General features: G+C 42.5%; 1 protein-coding gene across 6 annotated transcripts in view; it reads left to right on the forward strand.

The window, feature by feature from the left end:
* synj1 (synaptojanin 1) overlaps positions 1-25,695 on the forward strand; it is a 97,780-nt gene that overhangs the window by 12,800 nt on the left and 59,285 nt on the right. For all 6 annotated transcript variants that reach the window (XM_029770371.1, XM_029770374.1, XM_029770375.1 and 3 more), the window contains exons 3-7: positions 5,409-5,495; positions 9,877-10,144; positions 11,976-12,201; positions 13,852-13,935; positions 25,503-25,564. In XM_029770371.1, the coding sequence (XP_029626231.1) occupies positions 5,409-5,495; positions 9,877-10,144; positions 11,976-12,201; positions 13,852-13,935; positions 25,503-25,564 (727 nt within the window). The remainder of the gene's footprint in view (positions 1-5,408; positions 5,496-9,876; positions 10,145-11,975; positions 12,202-13,851; positions 13,936-25,502; positions 25,565-25,695) is intronic.

Here is a 25,695-nt window from a genome sequence, read left to right on the forward strand (position 1 = left end):
GAAGTTGACATACACCTTTAGCCAAATACATTTAAACTTCGTTTTTCACAATTCCTGACATTTAATCCTAGTAAAAATCCATTTTTTAGGTCAGTTAGGATCACCACTTTATTTTAAGAATGTGAATTGTCAGAATAATAGTAGAGAGAATGATTTATTTCAGCTTTTATTTATTTCATCACATTCCCAGTGGGTCAGAAGTTTACATACACTCAATTAGTATTTGTTAGCATTGCCTTTAAATTGTTTAACTTGGGTCAAATGTTTTGGGTAGCCTTCCACAAGCTTCCCACAATAAGTTGGGTGAATGTTGCCCCATTCCTCCTGACAGAGCTGGTGTAACTGAGTCAGGTTTGTAGGCCTCCTTGCTCGCACAAACTTTTTCAGTTCTGCCCACAAATGTTCTATGGGATTGAGGTCAGGGCTTTGTGATGGCCACTCCAATACCTTGACTTTGTTGTCCTTAAGCCATTTTGCCACAACTTTGGAAGTATGCTTGGGGTCATTTTCCATTTGGAAGCCCTATTTGTGACCAAGCTTTAACTTCCTGACTGATGTCTTGTTGCTTCAATATATCCACATAATTTTCCATCCTCATGATGCCATCTCTTTTGTGAAGTGCACCAGTCTCTCCTGCAGCAAAGCACCCCCACAACATGAAGCTGCCACCCCCGTGCTTCATGGTTGGGATGGTGTTCTTCGGCTTGCAAGCCTCCCCCTTTTTCCTCCAAACATAACAATGGTCATTATGGCCAAACAGTTCTGTTTTTGTTTCATCAGACCAGAGGACATTTCTCCAAAAAGTGTGATCTTTGTCCCCATGTGCAGTTACAAACCGTAGGCTGGCTTTTTTATGGCAGTTTTGGAGCAGTGGCTTCTTCCTGGCTGAGCGGCCTTTCTGGTTATGTCAATATAGGACTCGATTTACTGTGGATACAGATACTTTTGTAACTGTTTCCTCCAGCATCTTCACAAGGTCCTTTGCTGTTGTTCTGGGATTGATTTGCACTTTTCGCACCAAAGTACGTTCATCTCTAGGAGAGAGAACGTGTCTCCTTCCTGAGTGGTATGACTGCTGCGTGGTCCCATGGTGTTTATACTTGCGTACTATTGTTTGTACAGATGAACGTGGTACCTTCAGGCGTTTGGAAATTGCCCCCAATGATGAACCAGACTTGTGGAGGTCTACAATTTATTTCCTGAGGTCTTGGCTGATTTCTTTTGATTTTCCCATGATGTCAAGCAAAGAGGCACTGAGTTTGAAGGTAGGCCTCGAAATACATCCACAAGTACACCTCCAATTGACTCAAATTATGTCAATTAGCCTGTCAGAAGCTTCTAAAGCCATGACATCATTTTCTGGAATTTTCCAAGCTTTTTAAAGGCACTGTCAACTTAGTGTATGTAAACTTCTGACCCACTGGAATTGTGATACAGTGAAATAATCTGTCTAAACAATTGTTGGAAAAATTAGTTGTGTCTTGCACAAAGTAGATGTCCTAACCGACTTGCCAAAACTATAGCTTGTTAACAAGAAATTTGTTGAGTGGTTGAAAAACGAGTTTTAATGACTCCAACATAAGTGTATATAAACTTCCGACTTCAACTGTTCTGAAAGGCCCCATTTTAAATCCATTATAAATAAATGGAAAGAATATGGCACCACAACAAACCTGCCAAAAGATGGCCACCCACCAAAACCTATGGACTAGGCAAGGAGGGCATTAATCAGAGGTAACAAAGAGACCAAAGATAATCCTGAAGGTGCTGCAATGCTCCAAAGCGGAGATTGGAGTATCTGTCCATAGGACCACTTTAAGCCGTACACGCCACATAGCTGGGCTTTACGGAAGAATGGCCAGAAAAAAGCCATTGCTTAAAAAAAAAAATAGTAAGGAAACACGTTAGGTGTTTCGCCAAAAAGGCATGTGGGAGACTCCCCAAATATATGGAAGAAGGTCAGATGAGTCTAAAATTGAGCTTTTTGGCCATCGAGGAGAACGCTATGTCTGGCGCAAACCCAACTCCTCTCATCACCCCGAGAACACCATCCCTACAGTGAAGCATGGTGGTGGCAGCATCATGCTGTGGGGATGTTTTTCATCGGTAGGGACTGGGAAACTGGTCAGAATTGAAGGAATGATGGATGGTGCTGAATACAGGGAAATTCTTGAGGGAAACCTGTTTGTCTACCAGAGATTTGAGACTGGGACGGAGGTTCACCTTCCAGCAGGACAGTGACCCTAAGCATACTGCTAAAGCAACACTTGAGTGGTTTAAGGGGAAACATCTAAATGTCTTGGAAAGGCCTAGACAAATCCCAGACCTCAATCCAATTGAGAATCTGTGGTATGACTTAAAGATTGCTGAACACCAGCAGAACCCATCTAACTTGAAGGAGCTGGAGCAGTTTTGCCTTGAAGAATGGGCAAAAATCCCAGTGGCTAGATGTGCCAAGCTTATAGAGACATACCCCAAGAGACTTGCAGCTGTAATTGCTGCAAAAGGTGGCTCTACAAAGTATTGACTTTGGGGGGGTGAATAGTTATGCACGTTCAAGTTTTCAGTTTTTTTGTCTTATTTCTTGTTTGTTGCACAATAAAAAATGTTTTGCGTCTTCAAAGTGGTAGGCATGTTGTTTAAATCCAATGATACAAACCCCCCCCCCCCAAAATCAATTTTAATTCCAGGTTGTACGGCAACAAAACAGGAAAAATTCCAAGGGGGGTGAATACTTACACAAGCCACTGTATCTGTCCAGGGTGTGTACTCCTACATCAAGCGTCCTCATACTACAGAAACAGGCGATGGGCTCCTGCCTCTATGGGCCGTTCTGGCTTGGAAAATACTTACTTAGTATCTTGTCTTAGATTACATTATACATATATTGCCTTCAGAAAGTATTCACACCCCTTGACTTTTTCCACATTTTGTTGTTACAGCCTGAATTTAAAATTGATAACATTTTGATTTTTTGGTTGTTGTTGTTGTTGCTGGCCTACACAATAACCCATAATGTCAAAATGGACTCCTGTTTTTCTCGAATTTTACAAATTCATTAAAACTGAAAAGCTGATGAGTCAATACGGAACTGCTTTGTTATGACAAAACTAAATACGGTCAGATGTAAAACTTTGCTGAACAAGTCACATAATAAGTTGCATGGACTCACTCTGTGTACAATAATAGTGTTTAACATGATTTTTGAATGACTACCTCATCTCTGTGCCCCACACACATAATTATCTGTAAGGTCCTTCAGTCGAGCAGTGCATTTCAACCACAAAGACCAGTGAGGTTTTCCTTGGAGGTTTTCCAATGCCTCGCAAAGAAAGGCACGTATTGGTAGATGGGTATAAAAACAAACAGACATTGAATATTCCCTTGGAGCATGGTGAAGTTATTAATTACACTTCGAATGGTGTATCAATACACCCAGTCACTACAAAGATACAGGCTTCCTTCCTAACTCAGTTGCCGGAGAGGAAGGAAACCGCTCAGGGATTTTTCACCCTGAGGTCAATGGTGACTTTAAAACAGTTACAGAGTTTAATGGCTGCCATAGGAGAAAACTGAGGATTGTAGTTACTCCACAATACTAACCTAAATGACAGAGTGAAAAGAAGGAAGCCTGTATAGATAAAAAATATTCAAAAACATGTATCCTGTTTGCAACAAGGCACTAAAGTAGTATTGTAAAAAAAATGGACAGGACATGAGCAGGTAGCTGACTATTTCTGGCTGTTCAGCAGCGTGATGGTCTGGGGGTAGAAGCTATTGGCCAGTCTTACTTTTAACCATGATGCTCCTGTGCTGCCCACGTCTGAGTGATGAAAGTCTTCCTGCAACACCTGGTGTTGTAGGTGTCCTGGAGGGCAGGCAGTGTGAACCCAATGATGCGTTCAGCTGAGTGTACCATCCTCTGTAGCACCTTGCGGTCCGCGGCGGTGGTGTTGCCGTACCAGGTTGTGATGTAGCCCGACAGTATGCTCTCGATGGTGCTCTTGTAGAACACTGTGAGGGTCTTCAGGGACAGGCTGAATTTCTTCACCCTCCTTAGGTTGAAGTCTTTCACCACGGTGTCCGTGTGGTTTGACCATTTCAGTTCCTTGGAGACGTGTACGCCGAGGAACTTGGACGTTTTGTACCATCACAACGGCGGCCTCGTTGATGAGGATAGGGGCGTGCCCAGCCTGGTTCCTCCTGAAGTCCATAATGAGCTCCTTTGTTTTGCTGAAGTTGATGGGATAGGTCTACCTCGTCCCTGTAGGCACTCTCGTTGTTGTTGATAATCAGGCCTACTACTGTCGTGTCGTCAGAACTTGATGATGGAGTTGGAACCGTGTGAGGCGATGCAGTCATGGGTATACAGGGAGTACACGAGGGGACTGAGGACACACTGTTGTCGTACCACTCATATTTTCAAGCATGGTGGTGGCTGCATCATGTTATGGGTATGCTTGTTATCATTAAGGACTGGGGAGTTTTTCAGGCTAAAAAAATAAACAGAATGAAGCTAAGCACAGACAAAATTCTAGAGGAAAACCTGGTTCAGTCTGAGTTCCACCAGACACTGGGAGATGAATTCACCTTTCAGCAGGACAATAACCTAAAACACAAGGCCAAATCTACACTGGAGTTGCTTACCAAGAAGACATTGAATGTTCCTGAGTGGCTGAGTTACAGTTATGACTCAAATCTGTTTGAAATGGTTGCCTAGCGACGATCAACAACCAAGTTGACAGAGCTTGAAGAATGTTTAAAAGAATAATGGGCAAATGTTGCACAATCCAGGTGTGGAAGCTCTTAGAGACTCACAGCCAGAAAGATTCACAGCTGTAGTCGCTGCGAAAGGTGATTCTAACATGTATTGACTCAGGGGGTTGAATACTTGTCAAATCAAGAAATATTATTATTATTATTTATTTTTTTTTTTTTTTTAAAGAAATATTCACATTTTTCATCCAATTTGACATTAGAGTATTTTGTGTAGATCGTTGACAAAAAAAAATACAATTTAAATCAATTTTAATCCCACTTTGTAACACAACAAAATGTGTAAAAAGTCAAGGGATGTGAATACTTTCTGAAAGCACTGTAAGTGCCCTTGTCAAGTAACTATTTTTACGTTACATAATGAGTGTTGTCTTTCGTATAATGATAGTGGTCCCGTGTGGCTCAGTTGGTAGAGCATGTTGTCTGCAACGTCAAGGTTGTGGGTTCGATTCCCACGGGGGACCAGTACAGGAAAAAAAAAAATAATAAAAATAATGTATGAAATGTAAGTCGCTCTGGATAAGAGCGTCTGCTAAATGACTAAAATGTAAATGTAATAATGATAGTCCGTAACATAATGAGTGTTGTCTTTCGTATAATGATAGTCCTGATGTCTTTTGTCCCTCCGCCAGCGGCAGCAGAGAAGGAGGCCATTAAGAACACCTACACCAAGATGATGGACGCCTACGGGATTCTGGGAGTCCTTCGCCTCAACCTGGGTGAGTCACAAGTTCAGGGTAAGGGTTAAAGATAAGGTTTAAAGGTAAGGTACTTGTAATGTACTTGACACCTGGGGGTCTGATTACTGTAAACACCCTATTGGATGCAGCACCGTATAATCATATAGCCTAGCATGGATCTAATGTTATCCCTGTGTGGATGGGGCCCCTACCCTGTGTGGATGGGGCCCCTACCCTGTGAGAAGTATTAGGGCCTGGGTGGTATACTGTATTCTACTATAGAAGAACACCTGCTCTTTCCATGACATAGACTGACCAGGTGAATCCAGGTGAAAGCTATGATCCCTTATTGATGTCACTTGTTAAATCCACTTCAATCGGTGTAGATGAAGGGGAGGAGACAGGTTAAAGAAGGATTTTTAAGCCTTGAGAAAATTGAGACATGGATTGTGTGTGGTGCCATTCAGAAGGTGAATGGGCAAGACCAACATATTGAAGTGCCTTTGAACAGGATATGTTGGTAGGTGCCAGGCACATCAGTTTGTGTCAAGAACTGCAACCTTGCTGGGTTTTTCACACTCAGCAGTTTCCTGTGTGTATCAAGAACGGTCCACCACCCAAAGGACATCCAGCCAACTTGACACAACTGTGGGAAGCATTGGTCAACATGGGTCCAGCTTCCCTGTGGAAAGGTTTCGACACCTTATAGAGTCCATGCCCCGACGAAGGGGTCCACGCCCCCGACGAAGGGGTCCACGCCCCCGACGAAGGGGTCCACGCCCCCGACGAAGGGGTCCACGCCCCGACCAATTGATGGGGTTCTGAAGGCAAAAGTTGGTGGTGCAACTCAATATTAGGAAGGTTTTCAAATTGTTTTGTATACCGGTATTGATGGTATTGATGGACGGACCGGTTTGGGTTTTTACTTTACCTTCTATAACGGTATTTTAATGTTCGGTTTGTTACATGTGGTAAGCAACTCTGGCGAGCGTAATGTCCGTTTTTATAGTTTACTCTGTTTGCGACTTGCAAGTCGTCTCTCCATATCCTGCATGCCGCTTCCCACAGCCCTGCCTCCTGTTCATCAGGAGAGAGCGGTTGTTGGTGTTGCTCGACCACGGAGTCACAAGCACTTCACTTGCCATTCAGTTTGTGTATTTTTGCAATTTGTGGCTAAAATAAATCGCATTAGCTGTTAATGCTAAGCGCTAGTTAGCTGGATAGCTAGCTAGCTAGATGACCAATGCTGAAGGGTATACTACAAAACAATGGAGTTTTGAGTTAGCCAGGTAACTTTGATAAAAACAATCAGAAAATAACAGTTGATTTTCTGGTTCATAAAAAAAAGCTAAACATAAAAATAAAAAATAAAAATAAATGTATGAAATGTATGCATTCACTACTGTAAGTCGCTCTGGATAAGAGCGTCTGCTAAATGACTAAATGTGTGTTTGGTTGTTGAGCCTATTTCAAGCTTATTTTTCTAAAAATGTAAAAGTTATTTCAGAATATTCAGGCAAGTTAGCTGGCTAGCTCCTTGATCTTGCTTTGTAATACACTCTTCTGGTGTTGGCTCTAGGTCAGGTTAGGTTGTTTGTGAAAAATCTTCTAAATCAGAGAGGAATAGGTGAAGCATGAATATGTTAGCTAGCTAGCTAGCTAGCTACATGAAGAAGGGGAATGTAAAATTGTATAGGGTCCCCTAGGAACCGCTGACTAATACTTCCGTTCCTACCCAGTCACCATAAATCCGCCCTGGTTTATTAATTTGTTTTCATGTCAATCAATAGTGTATTCAAGGTAGAGGTTGACCGATTATGATTTTTCAACACCGATACCGATCATTGGAGGACCAAAAAAACTGCTACCGATTAATCGGGCGTTTATTTATATATATATATATATATAAAATGGTGTGTATGTAATTGTAATAATGACAATTACAAAAATACTGAATGAACACTTATTTTAACTTATTATAATACATAAATAAAATCTATTTAGTCTCAAATAATGAAACATGTTCAATTTGGTTTAAATAATGCAAAAACACAGTGTTCGAGAAGAAAGTAAATGTGCAATATCTGGATGTTCTAATAGGCACTTTAGTATTGCCAGCCTAATCTCAGGACTTGATAGGCTTGAAGTCATAAACAGCGCTGTGATTCAAGCATTGCTAAGAGCTGCTGGCAAATGCAGTAAAGTTTGAATGAATGCTTACTGGCCTGCTGCCGCCTACCACCGTTTAGTCAGACTGCTCTATGAAATGTCAAATCATAGACTTTTAAGAATAATATAATAACACAGAAATACAAGCCTTTGGTCATTAATATGGTCAAATCCAGAAACTCATTTAGAAAACAAAACGTTTATTCTTTCAGTGAAATACAAAACCGTTCCGTATTTTATCGAGCGGGTGGCATCCCTAAGTCTAAATATTGCTGTTACATTGCACAACCTTCAATGTTGTGTCATAATTATGTAAAATTCTGGCAAATTAGATCGCAATGAGCCAGGCGGCCCAAACTGTTGCATATACCCTGACTCTGCGCGCAATGAACGCAAGAGAAGTGACACCATTTCCCTAGTTAATATTGCCTGCTAACATTAATTTATTTTAACTAAATATACAGGTTTCCAAAAATATACTTCTGTGTATTGATTCTAAGAAAGGCATTGATGTTTATGGTTAGGTACATTTGTGCAACGATTGTGCTTTTGTTAAATCATCACCCGTTTGACAAAGTAGGCTGTGATTCGATGATAAATTAACAGGCACTGCATTGGACGCAGGACAAGCTAGTTAACCTAGGAATATCATCAACCATGTGTAGTTAACGAGTAATTATGTGAAGATTGATTGTTTTTTATAAGATAAGTTTAATGCTAGCTAGCTCCTTGCCGCACTCGCGTAACAGGTGGTCAGCCTGCCACGCAGTCTCCTCGTGGAATGCAATGTAATCGGCGTCCAAAAATGACGATTACCGATTTGATATGAAAACGTGAAATCGGCCCCAATTAATCGGCCATGCCGATTTTAATCGGTCGACCTCTAATTCGAAGTGCTGCCCACTATATTCCAACTATTGAATTAGAATAATCATTACATTTCAATGATTTCAACAGTTCACCAATATAACTAGGCCTGGATGTTTTGTCCATATCATGCAGCCCTGAGTGACACAATGTGGAAAGGATAAAAAAAAAAAAAAGAGCAGGAAATGCAGACATTTTTATGAAAATGTTGAAAATTGTTTAGTTGAACGGTATAAAACAATCAGAATATAGAAATACCTATTTGAAATCACTTATGTTTGTGTTTTGCACTCTAGGTTCATGAACTTCTCATAAAGCATATTTAGAATTTTATATTATGAATAAATATAAAATAATGTCAAAATGTAATATGACATCTTGACCATATCGCCCAGCCCAATGAAGCATGGATGATCACATGGCAAATGCAGAACATTCTTCCTAGTTTTAATCAATGCCATTACTGTAGGGTTGTGAGGAGCCTGTAGTCTACAGTAAATCCTGCCTGTTGACTGCAGAGCTTCTCTATCTCCTGCCCTCTGCTTGATCTTGAAGGCCTGCCTGTTATGATAACATGGTAGGAAGCTAAGCTTTAAACAGATTAAAGCCAGTTTTACAGATCAGATCACGTTGATATAACACTACCTGTTTACTGACTCTGAAGGAAGGAAGGAAGGAAGGCAAACAACAAGCTCAGTTAACCCTATACTGGTAATGACCGTATGATGGCATGGGGTTTAACACACTGTTCGTCCTCTATCTCTATCTCTTTCTTCTCATCCTATCGTCTCTCTTTTCCCTCCTGCTATTTCCATGTCCCCATGTTTTTACTATCTCCTTCTCTTCCTCCTTTTCTCTTATCATTCAACCCCCTCTCCTCATCTCTTCTTCCTCGTCTCCTCATCTCCTCTTTCTCCGTCTCCTCTTCCTCCTCATCTCCACTCCTTCTCCCTCTCTTCCTCGTCCTCTCTCCCTCCTTGTCTCCTCTCCTATCTTCCTCCTCATCTCCCTCTCTCATCTCTTCTTCCTTGTCTCTTCCTCTTCCTCCTCATCTCCTTTTCCCTCTCTCCTTCTCTTCCTCCTCGTCTCGTCTCCTTCTCTTCCTCCTCGTCTCGTCTCCTTCTCTTCCTCCTCATCTCCTCTCCTTCTCCCTCTCTCCTCTCTTCCTCCTTGTCTCCTCTCCCCTCTCGTCCTCCTCCTCGTCTCCACTCTTTCTCCCTCTCTCCTCTCTTCTTCCTCGTCTCCTCTTCTCCTCCCTTCATCGCCCTCTCTTCCTCCCTCTCTCCTCCTTTCCTCAACTCTCTTCTCATTCTCTCCTCTCCATCCTCCCCTCCCGCCTCTCCTCCATCTCCTTTTCTCTCTTTCCCCCCCTCCCTCTCTCCAGGTGATTCCATGCTCCACAGCTTGGTGGTAGCAGCAGGCTGTAGCTCCGTAGGGAAAGTGCAAGACTCTGAGGTGTTCCGGGTCACGTCTACAGAGTTTGTTTCTCTGAAGAACGACCCGAGTGACGACGACCGTATCGCTGATGTCAGGAAAGTCTTGAACTCTGGGAACTTTTATTTCGCTTGGTCCTCTAGCGGCATCAGCATGGACCTCAGCCTCAACGCCCACCGCCGGATCAAGGAGGACACCACAGACAACCGCTTCTTCTGGTGAGGAGTGGAACATATTATATATACTGACCTCTTCTTCTACTGGGGAGTGGGACACATATTATATATACTGACCTCTTCTTCTACTGGGGAGTGGGACACATATTATATATACTGACCTCTTCTTCTACTGGGGAGTGGGACACATATTATATATACTGACCTCTTCTTCTACTGGGGAGTGGAACATATTATATACTGACCTCTTCTTCTACTGAGGAGTGGGACACATATTATATATACTGACCTCTTCTTCTACTGGGGAGTGGGACACATATTATATATACTGACCTCTTCTTCTACTGGGGAGTGGGACAAATACATTTTTAGACTCAAAATATTAAAGTGATTCTGAAGATCAGAAAAGTGCTTCGCTGAAAGTGATTGAGTATGATGTCTTACTAGTCCTAACCTGGTCTACCTAGTCCTAACCTGGTCTACCTAGTCCTAACCTGGTCTACCCAGTCCTAACCTGGTCTACCTAGTCCTAACCTGGTCTACCTTACCTGGTCTACCTAGTCCTAACCTGGTCTACCTTACCTAGTCTACCTAGTCCTAACCTGGTCTACCCAGTCCTTACCTAGTCCTAATCTGGTCCTAACCTAGTCCTAATCTGGTCCTAACCTGGTCCTAACCTAGTCCTAACCTGGTCCTACCTGGTCCTACCTAGTTCCTACCTAGTTCTAACCCAGTCCCTACCTAGTCCTAACCTAGTCCCTACCTAGTCCCTACCTAGTCCCTACCTAGTCCTAACCTAGTCCTAACCTAGTCCTAACCTAGTCCCTACCTAGTCCTAACCTAGTCCCTACCTAGTCCCTACCTAGTCCTAACCTAGGTCCTAACCTAGGTCCTAACCTAGGTCCTACCTAGTCCTAACCTAGGTCCTAACCTAGTCCTAACCTAGGTCCTACCTAGTCCTAACCTAGGTCCTAACCTAGGTCCTACCTAGGTCTAACCTAGGTCCTAACCTAGGTCCTAACCTAGTCCTAACCTAGGTCCTAACCTGGTCCTTACCTAGTCCTAACCTAGGTCCTACCTAGTCCTAACCTAGTCCTAACCTAGGTCCTAACCTAGGTCCTAACCTAGTCCTAACCTAGTCCTAACCTGGTCCTTACCTGGTCCTTACCTAGTCCTAACCTAGGTCCTAACCTAGTCTCGTCTTGCTGCTGCTACTTTCAGATGAATGCACTGACTGGATGAGAGCATCTGTTCAATCACTAAAATGTAAACCTCAATACAAATGATTTATTTTCTCAATCCAAGTCGTATTATTGTACCATACATCATATTGTACCTCATTATCCTAATGCTCATATTGTACCTCATTATCCTAATGCTCATATTGTACCTCATTATCCTAATGCTCATATTGTACCTCATTATCCTAATGCTCATATTGTACCTCATTATCCTAATGCTCATATTGTACCTCATTATCCTAATGCTCATATTGCACCTCATTATCCTAATGCTCATATTGCACCTCATTATCCTAATGCTCATATTGAACCTCATTATCCTAATGCTCATATTGAACCTCATTATCCTAATGCTCATATTGTACCTCATAATCATACCTCATTTTGCACCTCATTATCCTAATGCTCATATTGCACCTCATTATCCTAAAGCTCATTTTGCACCTCATAATCATACCTCATTTTGCACCTCATTATAATCATACCTCATTTTGCACCTCATAATCATAGCTCATTTTGCACCTCATGCCGTCTCATATTGTGGCTGATCTGCTGGTGTTGTGCTTAGTGCATCATGGCTCTTATGACATGCACCTGTGTGTAGAGGTTGACGTGTATCTCGTCTCCCCTAGGAACCAGTCTCTTCACCTTCACCTAAAGCATTACGGTGTGAACTGTGATGACTGGTTGTTGAGGTTGATGTGTGGCGGGGTGGAGATCAGAACTATCTACGCAGGTCACAAACAGGCCAAGGCCTGCGTCATCTCCCGCCTCAGCTCAGAGAGGGCCGGGACACGTTTCAACGTCCGAGGGGCCAACGATGACGGACAGGTGGCCAACTTCGTAGAGACTGAACAGGTAGGTCTAGAGGGAGAGGGAAGGAGGTGAGGTTAGACAGGTGGGCTACTTCATAGAGACTGAACAGGTAGGTCTAGAGGGAGGGAGAGGGAGGGAGGTGAGGTTAGACAGGTGGCCAACCTCGTAGAGACTGAACAGGTAGGTCTAGAGGGAGAGGGAAGGAGGTGAGGTTAGACAGGTGGCCAACTTCATAGAGACTGAACTGGTAGGTCTAGAGGGAAGGAGGTGAGGTTAGACAGGTGGCCAACTTCATAGAGACTGAACAGGTAGGTCTAGAGGGAAGGAGGTGAGGTTAGACAGGTGGGCTACTTCGTAGAGACTGAACTGGTAGGTCTAGAGGGAGAGGGAGGGAGGTGAGGTTAGACAGGTGGCCAACTTCATAGAGACTGAACTGGTAGGTCTAGAGGGAGAGGGAGGGAGGTGAGGTTAGACAGGTGGGCTACTTCATAGAGACTGAACAGGTAGGTCTAGAGGGAGAGGGAAGGAGGTGAGGTTAGACAGGTGGCCAACTTCATAGAGACTGAACAGGTAGGTCTAGAGGGAGAGGGAAGGAGGTGAGGTTAGACAGGTGGCCAACTTCATAGAGACTGAACAGGTAGGTCTAGAGGGAGAGGGAAGGAGGTGAGGTTAGACAGGTGGCCAACTTCATAGAGACTGAACTGGTAGGTCTAGAGGGAGAGGGAAGGAGGTGAGGTTAGACCGGTGGGCTACTTCATAGAGACTGAACAGGTAGGTCTGGAGGAAGAGGGAAGGAGGTGAGGTTAGACCGGTGGGCTACTTTTACATTAAAAACTGTCATAAAAATGTTTGTTTTATACACATTTCAAATGTAATGGTCTATTGTAGCAATGTCACAGTTTTCTAAAGGCTTTGTAATTATCTAAAAAGGTATACTCTCCCAATGAATCGAATACTAACTTCCGTTGTGATATTTGATTAATCATGCCCGTCTGTAATATCAACATTAACACTGCCCTATGTATTCATATTTTATACCAACCTTAATCACAACAATTACAGAAGGGAATAACAAACGTTTCTCTCGGCACTGTGGCTGTCCTCTACTCCAGCCTGTCCACGCTAGTGTCTGAGTCTGTGCGTCCATGCATATCTATTTGACTATAGTATTGGGCGGCAGGTAGCCTAGTGGTTAGAGCGTTGGGCCAGTAACTGAAAGGTTGCTAGATCGAATCCCCGAGCTGACAAGGTAAAAATCTGTCATTCTGCCCCTGAACAAGGCAGTTAACCCACTGTTCCCCGGTAGGCTGTTATTGAAAATAAGAATTTGTTCTTAACTGACTTACCTAGTTAAATAAAGGGTTAAAAAATAAATGTATCGGTGTGTATGTCGGAGGGCCTGGGAGACAAATGACCGTCTTCTATGGATGACTAAAGTATTCTTCTGTCTTCTCCTCCTTCTGTCTTCTCCTCCTTCTGTCTTCTCCTCCTTCTGTCTTCTCCTGTCTCCTTCTGTCTTCTTCTTTCTTCTCCTTCTGTCTTCTCCTGTCTCCTTCTGTCTTCTCCTGTCTCCTTCTGTCTTCTCCTGTCTCCTTCTGTCTTCTTCTGTCTTCTCCTTCTGTCGTCTCCTCCTTCTGTCGTCTCCTCCTTCTGTCATCTCCTCCTTCTGTCTTCTTCTTCTTCTGTCTGCAGGTGATCTTCCTGGATGACCAGGTGTCTTCCTTCATCCAGATCCGTGGTTCCATTCCTCTGTTCTGGGAGCAACCAGGAATACAGGTAACAGGATGGGTCTGCACCTGACAATAATATGGAAGCTGTAAATATTGACTTCAATAGGATTGCACACTCAAACTATATACAGTACCAGTCAACAGTTTGGACACAATCATTCAAGGGTTTTTCTTAATTTTTTACTATTTTCTACATTGTAGAATAATAGTGAAGACATCAAAACTATGAAATAACACATATGGAATCATGTAGTAACCAAAAAAGTGTTAAACAAATCAAAATATATTTTAGATTCTTCAAAGTAGCCACTTTTTGCCTTAATGACAGCTTTGTACACTCTTGGTATTCTCTCAACCAGCTTCACCTGGAATACTTTTCCAACAGTCTTGAAGGAGTTCCCACATATGCTGAGCACTTGTTGGCTGCTTTTCTTTCATTCTGCGGTCCAACTCATCCCAAACCATCTCAACTGGGTTGAAGTCGGGTGAATGTGGAGGCCAGGTCATCTGATGCAGGACTCCATCACTCTCCTTCTTGGCCAAATAACCCTTACACAGCCTGGAGGTGTGTTGCGTCATTGTCCTGCTGAAAAACAAATGATAGTCCCACTAAGCGCAAACCAGATGGTATGGCGTATCGCTGCAGAATGCTGTGGTAGCCATGCTGGTTAAGTGTGCCTTGAATTCTAAATAAATCACAGACAATGTCACCAGCTAAGCACCATCACACCTCCTCCTCCTCCATGCTTCACGGTGGGAACCACACATGTGGAGATCATCCGTTCACCTACTCTGCGTCTCACAGAGACATGGCGGTTAGAACCAAAAATCTAAAATTTGGACTCATCAGTCCAAAGGACAGAGTATCACCGGTCTAATGACCATTGCTTGTGTTTCTTGGCCCAAGCAAGTCTCTTCTTCTTATTTGTGTCCTTCTGTATAGGTTTCTTTGCAGCGGAAGGCCAGCATCCTGGAGTCGCCTCTTCACTGTTGACGTTGAGACTGGTGTTTTGCGGGTACTATTTAATGAAGCTGCCAGTTGAGGACTTGTGAGGCGTCTGTTTCTCAAACTAGTCACTCTAATGTACTTGTCCTCTTGATCAGTTGTGCACCGGGACCTCCCACTCCTCTTTATATTCTGGTTAGAGCCAGTTTGCGCTGTTCTGTGAAGGAAGTAATACACAGCGTTTTACGAGATCTTTAGTTTCTTGCCAATTTCTCGCATGGAATAGCCTTCATTTCTCAGAACAAGAATAGACTGACGAGTTTCAGAAAGTTATTTGTTTCTGGCCATTTTGAGCCTGTAATTGAACCCACAAATGCTGATGCTCCAGATACTCAACTAGTCTAAAGAAGGCCAGTTGTATTGCATCTTTAAGCAGAACAAATGTTTTCAGCTGTGCTAACATAATTGCAAAAGGGTTTTCTAATGATCAATTAGCCTTTTAAAATGATAAACTTGGATTAGCTAACACAACGTGCCATTGGAACACAGGAGTGATGGTTGCTGATAATGGGCCTCTGTACGCCAATGTAGATATTCCATTAAAAACCAGCCATTTCCAGCTACAATAGTCATTTATAACATTAACAATGTCTACACTGTATTTCTGATCAATTTGATGTTATTTTAATGGACAAAAATGAGCTTTTCTTTCAAAAACAAGGACATTTCTAAGTGACCCCAAACTTTTGAATGGTTAGTGTATATATTTTAACATTGGGCTGACTGATCCTTTTCTAAATATACACACAGCGGCCAGTTTATTAGATACACCCATCTAGTACCATGTCGGACCCACATTTGCCTCCAGAACAGCCTGAATTCTTCGGGGCATGGAACCGTTGCTCAATTGGTATCAAGGAGCATAACGTGTGCCAGAAAAACATTCCCCACATTATTACACCACCTCCAGCCTGTACCGTTGACAACAGACAGGATGGGGCCATGGACTCATGCTCCTTATGCCAAATCCTTACTCTGCAATCAGCATGACGCAACATGCCAATTTTCTGTGTTGGTAATCACGTGCCCACTGGAGCCACTTCTTGTTTTTAGCTGATAGGAGTTTTTAGCTGTGGTCGTCTGATGCAATAGCCCATGTGTTGTGGGTTCCACAATGCTGTTCTGTTCACAACTGTTGTACTGCGGCGTTATTTGCCTGTTTCTGGCCCTGCCTGTTAGCTTGCACGATTCTTGCCATTCTCCTTCGACCTCTCGTCAACAAGCTGTTTTTGTGCGTGGATGGAAACCAACATGGCAGAGAGCTGTTCCTCTAATACCATCCATTGCTGAAAGTTACAGTGCCTTCAGAAAGTATTCACACCCTTGGACTTTTTCCACATTTTATTGTGTTACAGCCTGAATTCAAAATGGATTCAATTTAGATTTTGTGTCACAGGCCTACAAACAATACCCCATAATGTCAAATTAGAATTATCTTTTGACACATTTTTACAAATTATTTAAAAATGAAAATATGAAATGTATTGAGTCAATAAGTATACAAACCCTTTGTTATGGCAAACCTAAGTAAAATCAGGAGTAAAAATGTACTTAATACTAAATCCACTGGGCCTCGGGGGACCCCCCCCCAGTCACTGGGCCTCGAGGGACCCCCCCCCCCCAGTCAAGCTAACGAGTCATTTTGACTGCAACATTCTAAAAGTGTAATTAATACGTTTCATATATGTTATCGCAAAAAAATAAAATCATAAGTTAACATTTGAATACGATTTTTATTTTAAATAACACAATAGCATTTTCAATAGTTTGTTACAATTTTTTTTTTTTTTGTTTACAGTTTTGACATAACCATTTTCAGGTATTGTCATAGATTTATCTAGCAACGATCAACAACCAATTTGACAGAGCTTGATGAATTTTGAAAAGAATAAATGGTCAAATGTTGTACAATCCAGGTGTGGAAAGCTCTTAGAGAATTACCCAGAAAGACTCACAGCTGTAATCGCTGCCAAAGGTGCTGCTACAAGTATAGACTCAGGGGAATACTTATGGAAATTAGGTATTTCTGTATATAATTTTCAATAAATGTGCAAAAATGTCTAAACATGTTTTCACTTCGTCATTATGGGGTATTGTGATGTCATTATGGGGTATTGTGATGTCATTATGGGGTATTGTGATGTCATTATGGAGTATTGTGATGTCATTGTGGAGTATTGTGATGTCATTATGGAGTATTGTGTGTCGACAGGCTCGTGAGAAAATGTATTTAATCCATTTTGAATTCAGGCTGTAACACAACAAAATGTTGAATAAGTCAAATAATATGAATACTTTCTGAAGGCTCTGTGTGTGTGAGGAGGAGACTCGAGGGGTTTGACAACTTCTTCTATGGTAGATGAGTCACACATGGAGACAACTTCTTCTATGGTAGACAAGCCATACAGAGAGACAACTTCTTCTATGGTAGACAAGCCATACAGAGAGACAACTTCTTCTATGGTAGACAAGTCATACAGAGAGACAGCTTCTTCTATGGTAGACAAGCCATACAGAGAGACAGCTTCTTCTATGGTAGACAAGCCATACAGAGAGACAGCTTCTTCTATGGTAGACAAGCCATACAGAGAGACAACTTCTTCTATGGTAGACAAGCCATACAGAGAGACAACTTCTTCTATGGTAGACAAGTCATACAGAGAGACAACTTCTTCTATGGTAGACAAGTCATACAGAGAGACAACTTCTTCTATGGTAGACAAGTCATACAGAGAGACAACTTCTTCTATGGTAGACAAGTCATACAGAGAGACAGCTTCTTCTATGGTAGACAAGCCATACATGACAATGAATGGACACAGAGAGGAGTTGGCTGAACCACCAGGCTACCGGAAGAGGCTTTGGTTGTAATCCCATCCATCAGCTGTCTCTCTGGCAATTTAGCCAGGGGACAAGGTTACGTTGGTAGTAAGTTGTAAGTAGCCTTGTCCGAGCCAGAACGGCCCAGGAGCCTATCTTCTGTTTCTGTGGCGTGAGGCAGCTTGGTGTACAAGTACACCCCCTGGACAGGTTTCTAGTAGCAGTAAAACAAAAGTCCCAGTATAGACTCCAGCAGCATGGCTGTGTGCAGTAAACCATGGCAGTATAGGCTCCAGCAGCATGGCTGTGTGCAGTAAACCATGGCAGTATAGACTCCAGCAGCATGGCTGTGCAGTAAACCATGGCAGTATAGACTCCAGCAGCATGGCTGTGTGCAGTAAACCATGGCAGTATAGACTCCAGCAGCATGGCTGTGTGCAGTAAACCATGGCAGTATAGACTCCAGCAGCATGGCTGTGTGCAGTAAACCATGGCAGTATAGACTCCAGCAGCATGGCTGTGTGCAGTAAACCATGGCAGTATAGGCTCCAGCAGCATGGCTGTGTGCAGTAAACCATGGCAGTATAGGCTCCAGCAGCATGGCTGTGTGCAGTAAACCATGGCAGTATAGACTCCAGCAGCATGGCTGTGTGCAGTAAACCATGGCAGTATAGACTCCAGCCGCATGGCTGTGCAGTAAACCATGGCAGTATAGACTCCAGCAGCATGGCTGTGTGCAGTAAACCATGGCAGTATAGACTCCAGCCGCATGGCTGTGTGCAGTAAACCATGGCAGTATAGACTCCAGCCGCATGGCTGTGCAGTAAACCATGGCAGTATAGACTCCAGCAGCATGGCTGTGTGCAGTAAACCATGGCAGTATAGACTCCAGCAGCATGGCTGTGTGCAGTAAACCATGGCAGTATAGACTCCAGCAGCATGGCTGTGTGTAGTAAACCATGGCAGTATAGACTCCAGCAGCATGGCTGTGTGCAGTAAACCATGGCAGTATAGACTCCAGCAGCATGGCTGTGTGCAGTAAACCATGGCAGTATAGACTCCAGCAGCATGGCTGTGTGCAGTAAACCATGGCAGTATAGACTCCAGCAGCATGGCTGTGTGCAGTAAACCATGGCAGTATAGACTCCAGCAGCATGGCTGTGCAGTAAATCATGGCAGTATAGACTCCAGCAGCATGGCTGTGTGTAGTTAACCATGGCAGTATAGACTCCAGCAGCATGGCTGTGTGTAGTTAACCATGGCAGTATAGACTCTAGCAGCATGGCTGTGTGCAGTAAACCATGGCAGTATAGACTCCAGCAGCATGGCTGTGTGCAGTAAACCATGGCAGTATAGACTCCAGCAGCATGGCAGTATAGACTCCAGCAGCATGGCTGTGTGCAGTAAACCATGGCAGTATAGACTCCAGCAGCATGGCTGTGTGCAGTAAACCATGGCAGTAAAGAATCCAGCAGCATGGCTGTGTGCAGTAAACCATGGCAGTATAGACTCTAGCAGCATGGCTGTGTGCAGTAAACCATGGCAGTATAGACTCCAGCAGCATGGCTGTGTGCAGTAAACCATGGCAGTATAGACTCCAGCCGCATGGCTGTGCAGTAAACCATGGCAGTATAGACTCCAGCAGCATGGCTGTGCAGTAAACCATGGCAGTAAACCATGGCAGTATAGACTCCAGCAGCATGGCTGTGCAGTAAACCATGGCAGTATAGACTCCAGCCGCATGGCTGTGCAGTAAACCATGGCAGTATAGACTCCAGCAGCATGGCTGTGTGCAGTAAACCATGGCAGTATAGGCTCCAGCAGCATGGCTGTGTGCAGTAAACCATGGCAGTATAGGCTCCAGCAGCATGGCTGTGTGCAGTAAACCATGGCAGTATAGACTCCAGCCGCATGGCTTGTGCAGTAAACCATGGCAGTATAGACTCCAGCCGCATGGCTGTGTGCAGTAAACCATGGCAGTATAGACTCCAGCAGCATGGCTGTGTGCAGTAAACCATGGCAGTATAGACTCCAGCAGCATGGCTGTGTGCAGTAAACCATGGCAGTATAGACTCCAGCAGCATGGCTGTGTGCAGTAAACCATGGCAGTATAGACTCCAGCAGCATGGCTGTGTGCAGTAAACCATGGCAGTATAGACTCCAGCAGCATGGCTGTGTGCAGTAAACCATGGCAGTATAGACTCCAGCAGCATGGCTGTGTGTAGTAAACCATGGCAGTATAGACTCCAGCCGCATGGCTGTGCAGTAAACCATGGCAGTATAGACTCCAGCAGCATGGCTGTGTGTAGTAAACCATGGCAGTATAGACTCCAGCAGCATGGCTGTGTGCAGTAAACCATGGCAGTATAGACTCCAGCAGCATGGCTGTGTGCAGTAAACCATGGCAGTATAGACTCCAGCAGCATGGCTGTGTGCAGTAAACCATGGCAGTATAGACTCCAGCAGCATGGCTGTGTGCAGTAAACCATGGCAGTATAGACTCCAGCAGCATGGCTGTGTGCAGTAAACCATGGCAGTATAGACTCCAGCAGCATGGCTGTGTGCAGTAAACCATGGCAGTATAGACTCCAGCAGCATGGCTGTGTGCAGTAAACCATGGCAGTATAGACTCCAGCAGCATGGCTGTGTGTAGTAAACCATGGCAGTATAGACTCCAGCCGCATGGCTGTGCAGTAAACCATGGCAGTATAGACTCCAGCAGCATGGCTGTGTGTAGTAAACCATGGCAGTATAGACTCCAGCAGCATGGCTGTGTGCAGTAAACCATGGCAGTATAGACTCCAGCAGCATGGCTGTGTGCAGTAAACCATGGCAGTATAGACTCCAGCAGCATGGCTGTGTGCAGTAAACCATGGCAGTATAGACTCCAGCAGCATGGCTGTGTGTAGTAAACCATGGCAGTATAGACTCCAGCCGCATGGCTGTGCAGTAAACCATGGCAGTATAGACTCCAGCAGCATGGCTGTGTGTAGTAAACCATGGCAGTATAGACTCCAGCAGCATGGCTGTGCAGTAAACCATGGCAGTATAGACTCCAGCAGCATGGCTGTGTGCAGTAAACCATGGCAGTATATACTCCAGCCGCATGGCTGTGTGCAGTAAACCATGGCAGTATAGACTCCAGCCGCATGGCTGTGCAGTAAACCATGGCAGTATAGACTCCAGCAGCATGGCTGTGCAGTAAACCATGGCAGTAAACCATGGCAGTATAGAGTCCAGCACCATGGCTGTGTGTCCTGTGTAGTTACTAGGCCTATAGAATGTAACAGTAACCTCTGTGAATTACATCATTCATTATTCAAGACCTTTTTAACCTCCGTAGAAACGTGTTTATTGGCTGATTTTGACTGAAGAGATCCATCTCAATAGGTGGTCCAGGTGTTCAATTTATTCTCTATTGTTTTTTCATCGTCAAACCTTCTCCTTCAATTGCCAAACCTTGAATTCTGCACCTGTGTCTAAAAAAACAACACTATTTTGCTCAAAATATATATTTTTGTATTTTTTTTTTTTTACCCTTAAATGTGTGTACTTTACTGTATTTGTACTTGGAATATTGTTTTTCAACAGGAAAATAATAGCTGGAGTGGGACTTTTAATAATGTGAGGACAGGACAGGCTTGCACAGGGAGAAGGTGACGTAATGCCAGCCCAGGCTAGCTGCATGACTGAAAATATGGGTGGTAATAAATCACACACAAACAGTCATATGTTCAGGTACATCTACCTGAAGCAAAGGGGAGAGGAAAGATGGTGTGGATTTGACGGGGGAAACGGGCTGAGGGGGAAACGGGCTGAGGGGGAAACGGGCTGAGGCCTGTAGTGGGGGAAGACAGAGCCTCAAGGATAATTTACCAATATCCCTTCTGAGTCTGCCAGGGTGTGTCCCTGTGTGTGTGTGGAGTGAGAGCGTGAGGTGTGTGTGTGTGTACTTAGCTGCGTCTGTGACTCACTCAGTGTGACTCAGTCTGTGCAAGAAATGAGAGAAGGAACGAGAGGCCAGTAATGGAAAGGTAGAAACAGACAGATGGACAGATTGAGACAGATGGACAGATGGCCAGAGAGATAGCATGCGGATTCTGACAGACACCAGGACAATAGAGGACTGCATCCTACCCCTGTCTAGGACACGCCAGTCCCTCTCTGTCTGTGACAGACACCCAGGCTGAAATGGCACCCTATTCCCTATATAGTGCACTACTTTAGATCAGAGCCCTATGGCACCCTATTCACTATATAGTCCACTACTTTAGACCAGAGTCCTATGGCACCCTATTCCCTATATAGTGCACTACTTTAGACCAGAGCCCTATTCCATATATATATGTACACTGCTATCATCTGTTACTAAACCAATAACTAGCCAGCTAATATTGTTGTACTCGCTAAGTCTAGGGGTCTTAGGCCTAGTTAACTGGTCTGTAACCTGATTAAAGATCTGTATCTACAGTGTATATACAGTACCAATCAACAGTTTGCACACACGCACTCATTCCAGGGTTTTTCTTAATTTTTTACTATTTTCTACATTGTAGAATAATAGGGAAGACATCAAAACTATGAAATAACACACATGGAATCATGTAGTAACCAAAAAAGTGTTAAACAAATCGAAATATATTTTATATTTGAGATTCTTCGAAGTAGCCAGGCTTTTGCTTTGATTAACAGCTTTGCACACTGTTGGCATCCTCTCAACCACCTGGAATGCTTTTCCATGAATACCCCATAGACCAAATTTATATGTGCTCATCGCAGAGGCAGAAGGACTGGTGTAATGATTCTGGATGGCCAGATTGCTAGAAGAAATGACAAGAAGCAGCCATGTGGGGAATCGTAGGTGGCTTGTTTCAGCTAGTTATATCTTGTTCTAGATACCATGTCTTGTTTTTTATGTTGTTTTGACAAAAGGTCGACCTATTAGGATTGTTCTACGCCGATACCGATTAATCGGCAGTTTAATTTTTTTTTTATATATATATATATATATATGTATATATTGTTGTAATTGTCATTATTACAAAAAGAAATCGAAAAAAAAAAAAAAAAAAAAAATATATATATACATACATACATACATACATACATACATACATACATACATACATACATACATACATACATATATATGTATACATGTATATATATATATATATATATATATATATGTATATATATGTATGTATGTATATATATATATATATATATATATATACATATATACATATATACATATATATATATATATATATATATACATATATATATATATATATATATATATATATATATACATATACATATATATACATATATATACATACATATATATATACATATACATATATATATATATATATATATATATATACATACATATATATATATATATATATATATATATATGTATGTATGTATGTATGTATGTATGTATGTATGTATGTATGTATGTATGTATATATATATGTATATATATGTATGTATATATATATATATATATATATATATGTATATGTATATGTATATGTATGTATATATATGTATATATATGTATATGTGTATATATATGTATGTATGTATATATTTTTTTCGATTTCTTTTTGTAATAATGACAATTACAACAATACTGAATGAACAATGAATCCTTTTGTTTTAACTTAATATAATACATAAATAAAATCTATTTAGTTTCAATTAAATAATGAAACCTGTTCAATTTGGTTTAAATAATGCAAAAACACAGTGTTGGAGAAGGAAGTTAAAAGGCATTATGTGCCATGTAGAAAAGCAAACGTTTAACTTCCTCAGTTGCTCAGAACATGAGAACATATGAAAGCTGGTGGTTCAATATTCCCAGTTAAGAAGTTTTAGGTTGTAGTTATAGGAATTATAGGACTATTTCTCTCTGTACCATTTGTATTTCACATTCCTTTGACTATTGGATGTTCTTATACACACTTTTTAGCATTGCCAGCCTAATCTCAGGAGTTGATAGGCTTGAAGTCATAAACAGCACTGTGTTCAAGCATTGTTAACAGCTGCTGGCAAACGCAGTAAAGTGCTGTTTGAATGAATGCTTACGAGCCTGCTGCTGCCTACCACCTCTGTCAGACTGCTATATCAAGTCATGGACTTTATTATATTATAATTAACACAGAAATATGAGCCTTAGGTCATTAATATGGTCAAATCCGGAAACTATAGAATAAACAAAACGTTTATTCTTTCAGTGAAATACAAAACCGTTCTGTATTTTATCGAACGGGTGGCAACCCTAAGTCTAAATATTGCTGTTACATTGCACAACCTTCAATGTTGTGTCATAATTATGTAAAATTCTATCAAATTAAAGATGGTCTTTGTTAGGAAGAAACACAGTTCGCAAAGAGCCAGGCGGCCCAAACTGTTGCATATACCCTGACTCTGCGCGCACTGAACGCAAGAGAAGTGACACCATTTCCCTAGTTAATATTGCCTGCTCACATTAATTTATTTTAACTAAATATGCAGGTTTAAAAATATATACTTCTGTGTATTGATTTTAAGAAAGGCATTGATGTTTATGGTTAGGTACATTCGTGCAACGATTGTGATTTTTTTAAATCATCACCCGTTTGGCGAAGTTGAAGTAGGCTGTGATTCGATGATAAAGTAACAGGCACCGCATTGATTATATGCAACGCAGGACAAGCTAGTTAACCTAGTGATATCATCAACCATGTGTAGTTAACTAGTGATTATGTTAAGATTGATTGATTTTTATAAGATAAGTTTCATGCTAGCTTGCAACTTACCTTGGCTCATTGCAGCCACAAGGTCCTTTTGATGCTGCACTTGCGTAACAGGTGGTCAGCCTGCCACACAGTTTCCTCGTGGATTGCAATGTAATCGGCCATAATCGGCTTCCGAAAAGGCCGATTTTTACTGATTGTTAAAGAAAATTTGAAATCGACCCAAGTCGACCTCTAGTTTTGAGTCATGTCACATCTATTCTAATATGGCTAAAATTCACTAGCTAGATAAACAACGACTGTAACCATGTGTTTCAGAGACAAGTGGTCATTGTGCAAATGTATTTATATTTTTTAGTTCGTTTTAGAGTCTAATATAATAGTTGAAGTAAAGTTTTAGTCTCCCAAACAGGTTTGTTAATTATTTTAATTCAGTGTACTGAATAGTTTTATTTTTTTCATGATTTAGTTTTTGTTTACTATAATAACCTTGGTGTGTTCATTTGACTCCCTAGTAATGGGTGTATCTGGGTACTACAGAGGATAACCACATGACCCTGCTGTCTTTCTCTTTCCCTGTCTCTCTCTCTCTCTCTCCCTGTCTCTCTCTCTCTCTCCCTGTCTCTCTCTCTCCCTCCCTGTCTCTCTCCCTCCCTGTCTCTCTCCCTCCCTGTCTCTCTCCCTCCCTGTCTCTCTCCCTGACCCTGCTGTCTTTCTCTCTCCCTGTCTCTCTCTCTCCCTGTCTCTCTCCCTCCCTGTCTCTCTCCCTCCCTGTCTCTCTCTCTCCCTGTCTCTCTCTCTCCCTGTCTCTCTCTCTCCCTGTCTCTCTCTCTCCCTGTCTCTCTCTCTCCCTGTCTCTCTCTCTCCCTGTCTCTTTCTCTCCCTGTCTCTCTCTCTCCCTGTCTCTCTCTCTCCCTGTCTCTCTCCCTGACCCTGCTGTCTTTCTTTCTCACCCTCTTTCTCTCCCTCTCTCTCTCCCTGTCTCTGTCTCTCTCTCCCTGTCTCTCTCCCTGTCTCTCTCCCTGTCTCCTAAAGGTGGGCTCTCATCGTGTCAAGCTCTCCAGAGGGTACGAGGCCAACGCACCGGCTTTTGAGAGGTAATGAGTCTGTTTCCTTCAGTCTGTTAGCTGTGTAAACCTTACAGTAGTGAGATGAGATGAGATGAGTCTGTTAGCTGTGTAAACCTTACAGTAGTGAGATGAGATGAGAGGTAATGAGTCATATTGGG

Source organism: Salmo trutta, chromosome 12 (genome assembly GCF_901001165.1).
Source record: "Salmo trutta chromosome 12, fSalTru1.1, whole genome shotgun sequence".
Lineage (NCBI taxonomy): Eukaryota > Metazoa > Chordata > Actinopteri > Salmoniformes > Salmonidae > Salmo > Salmo trutta.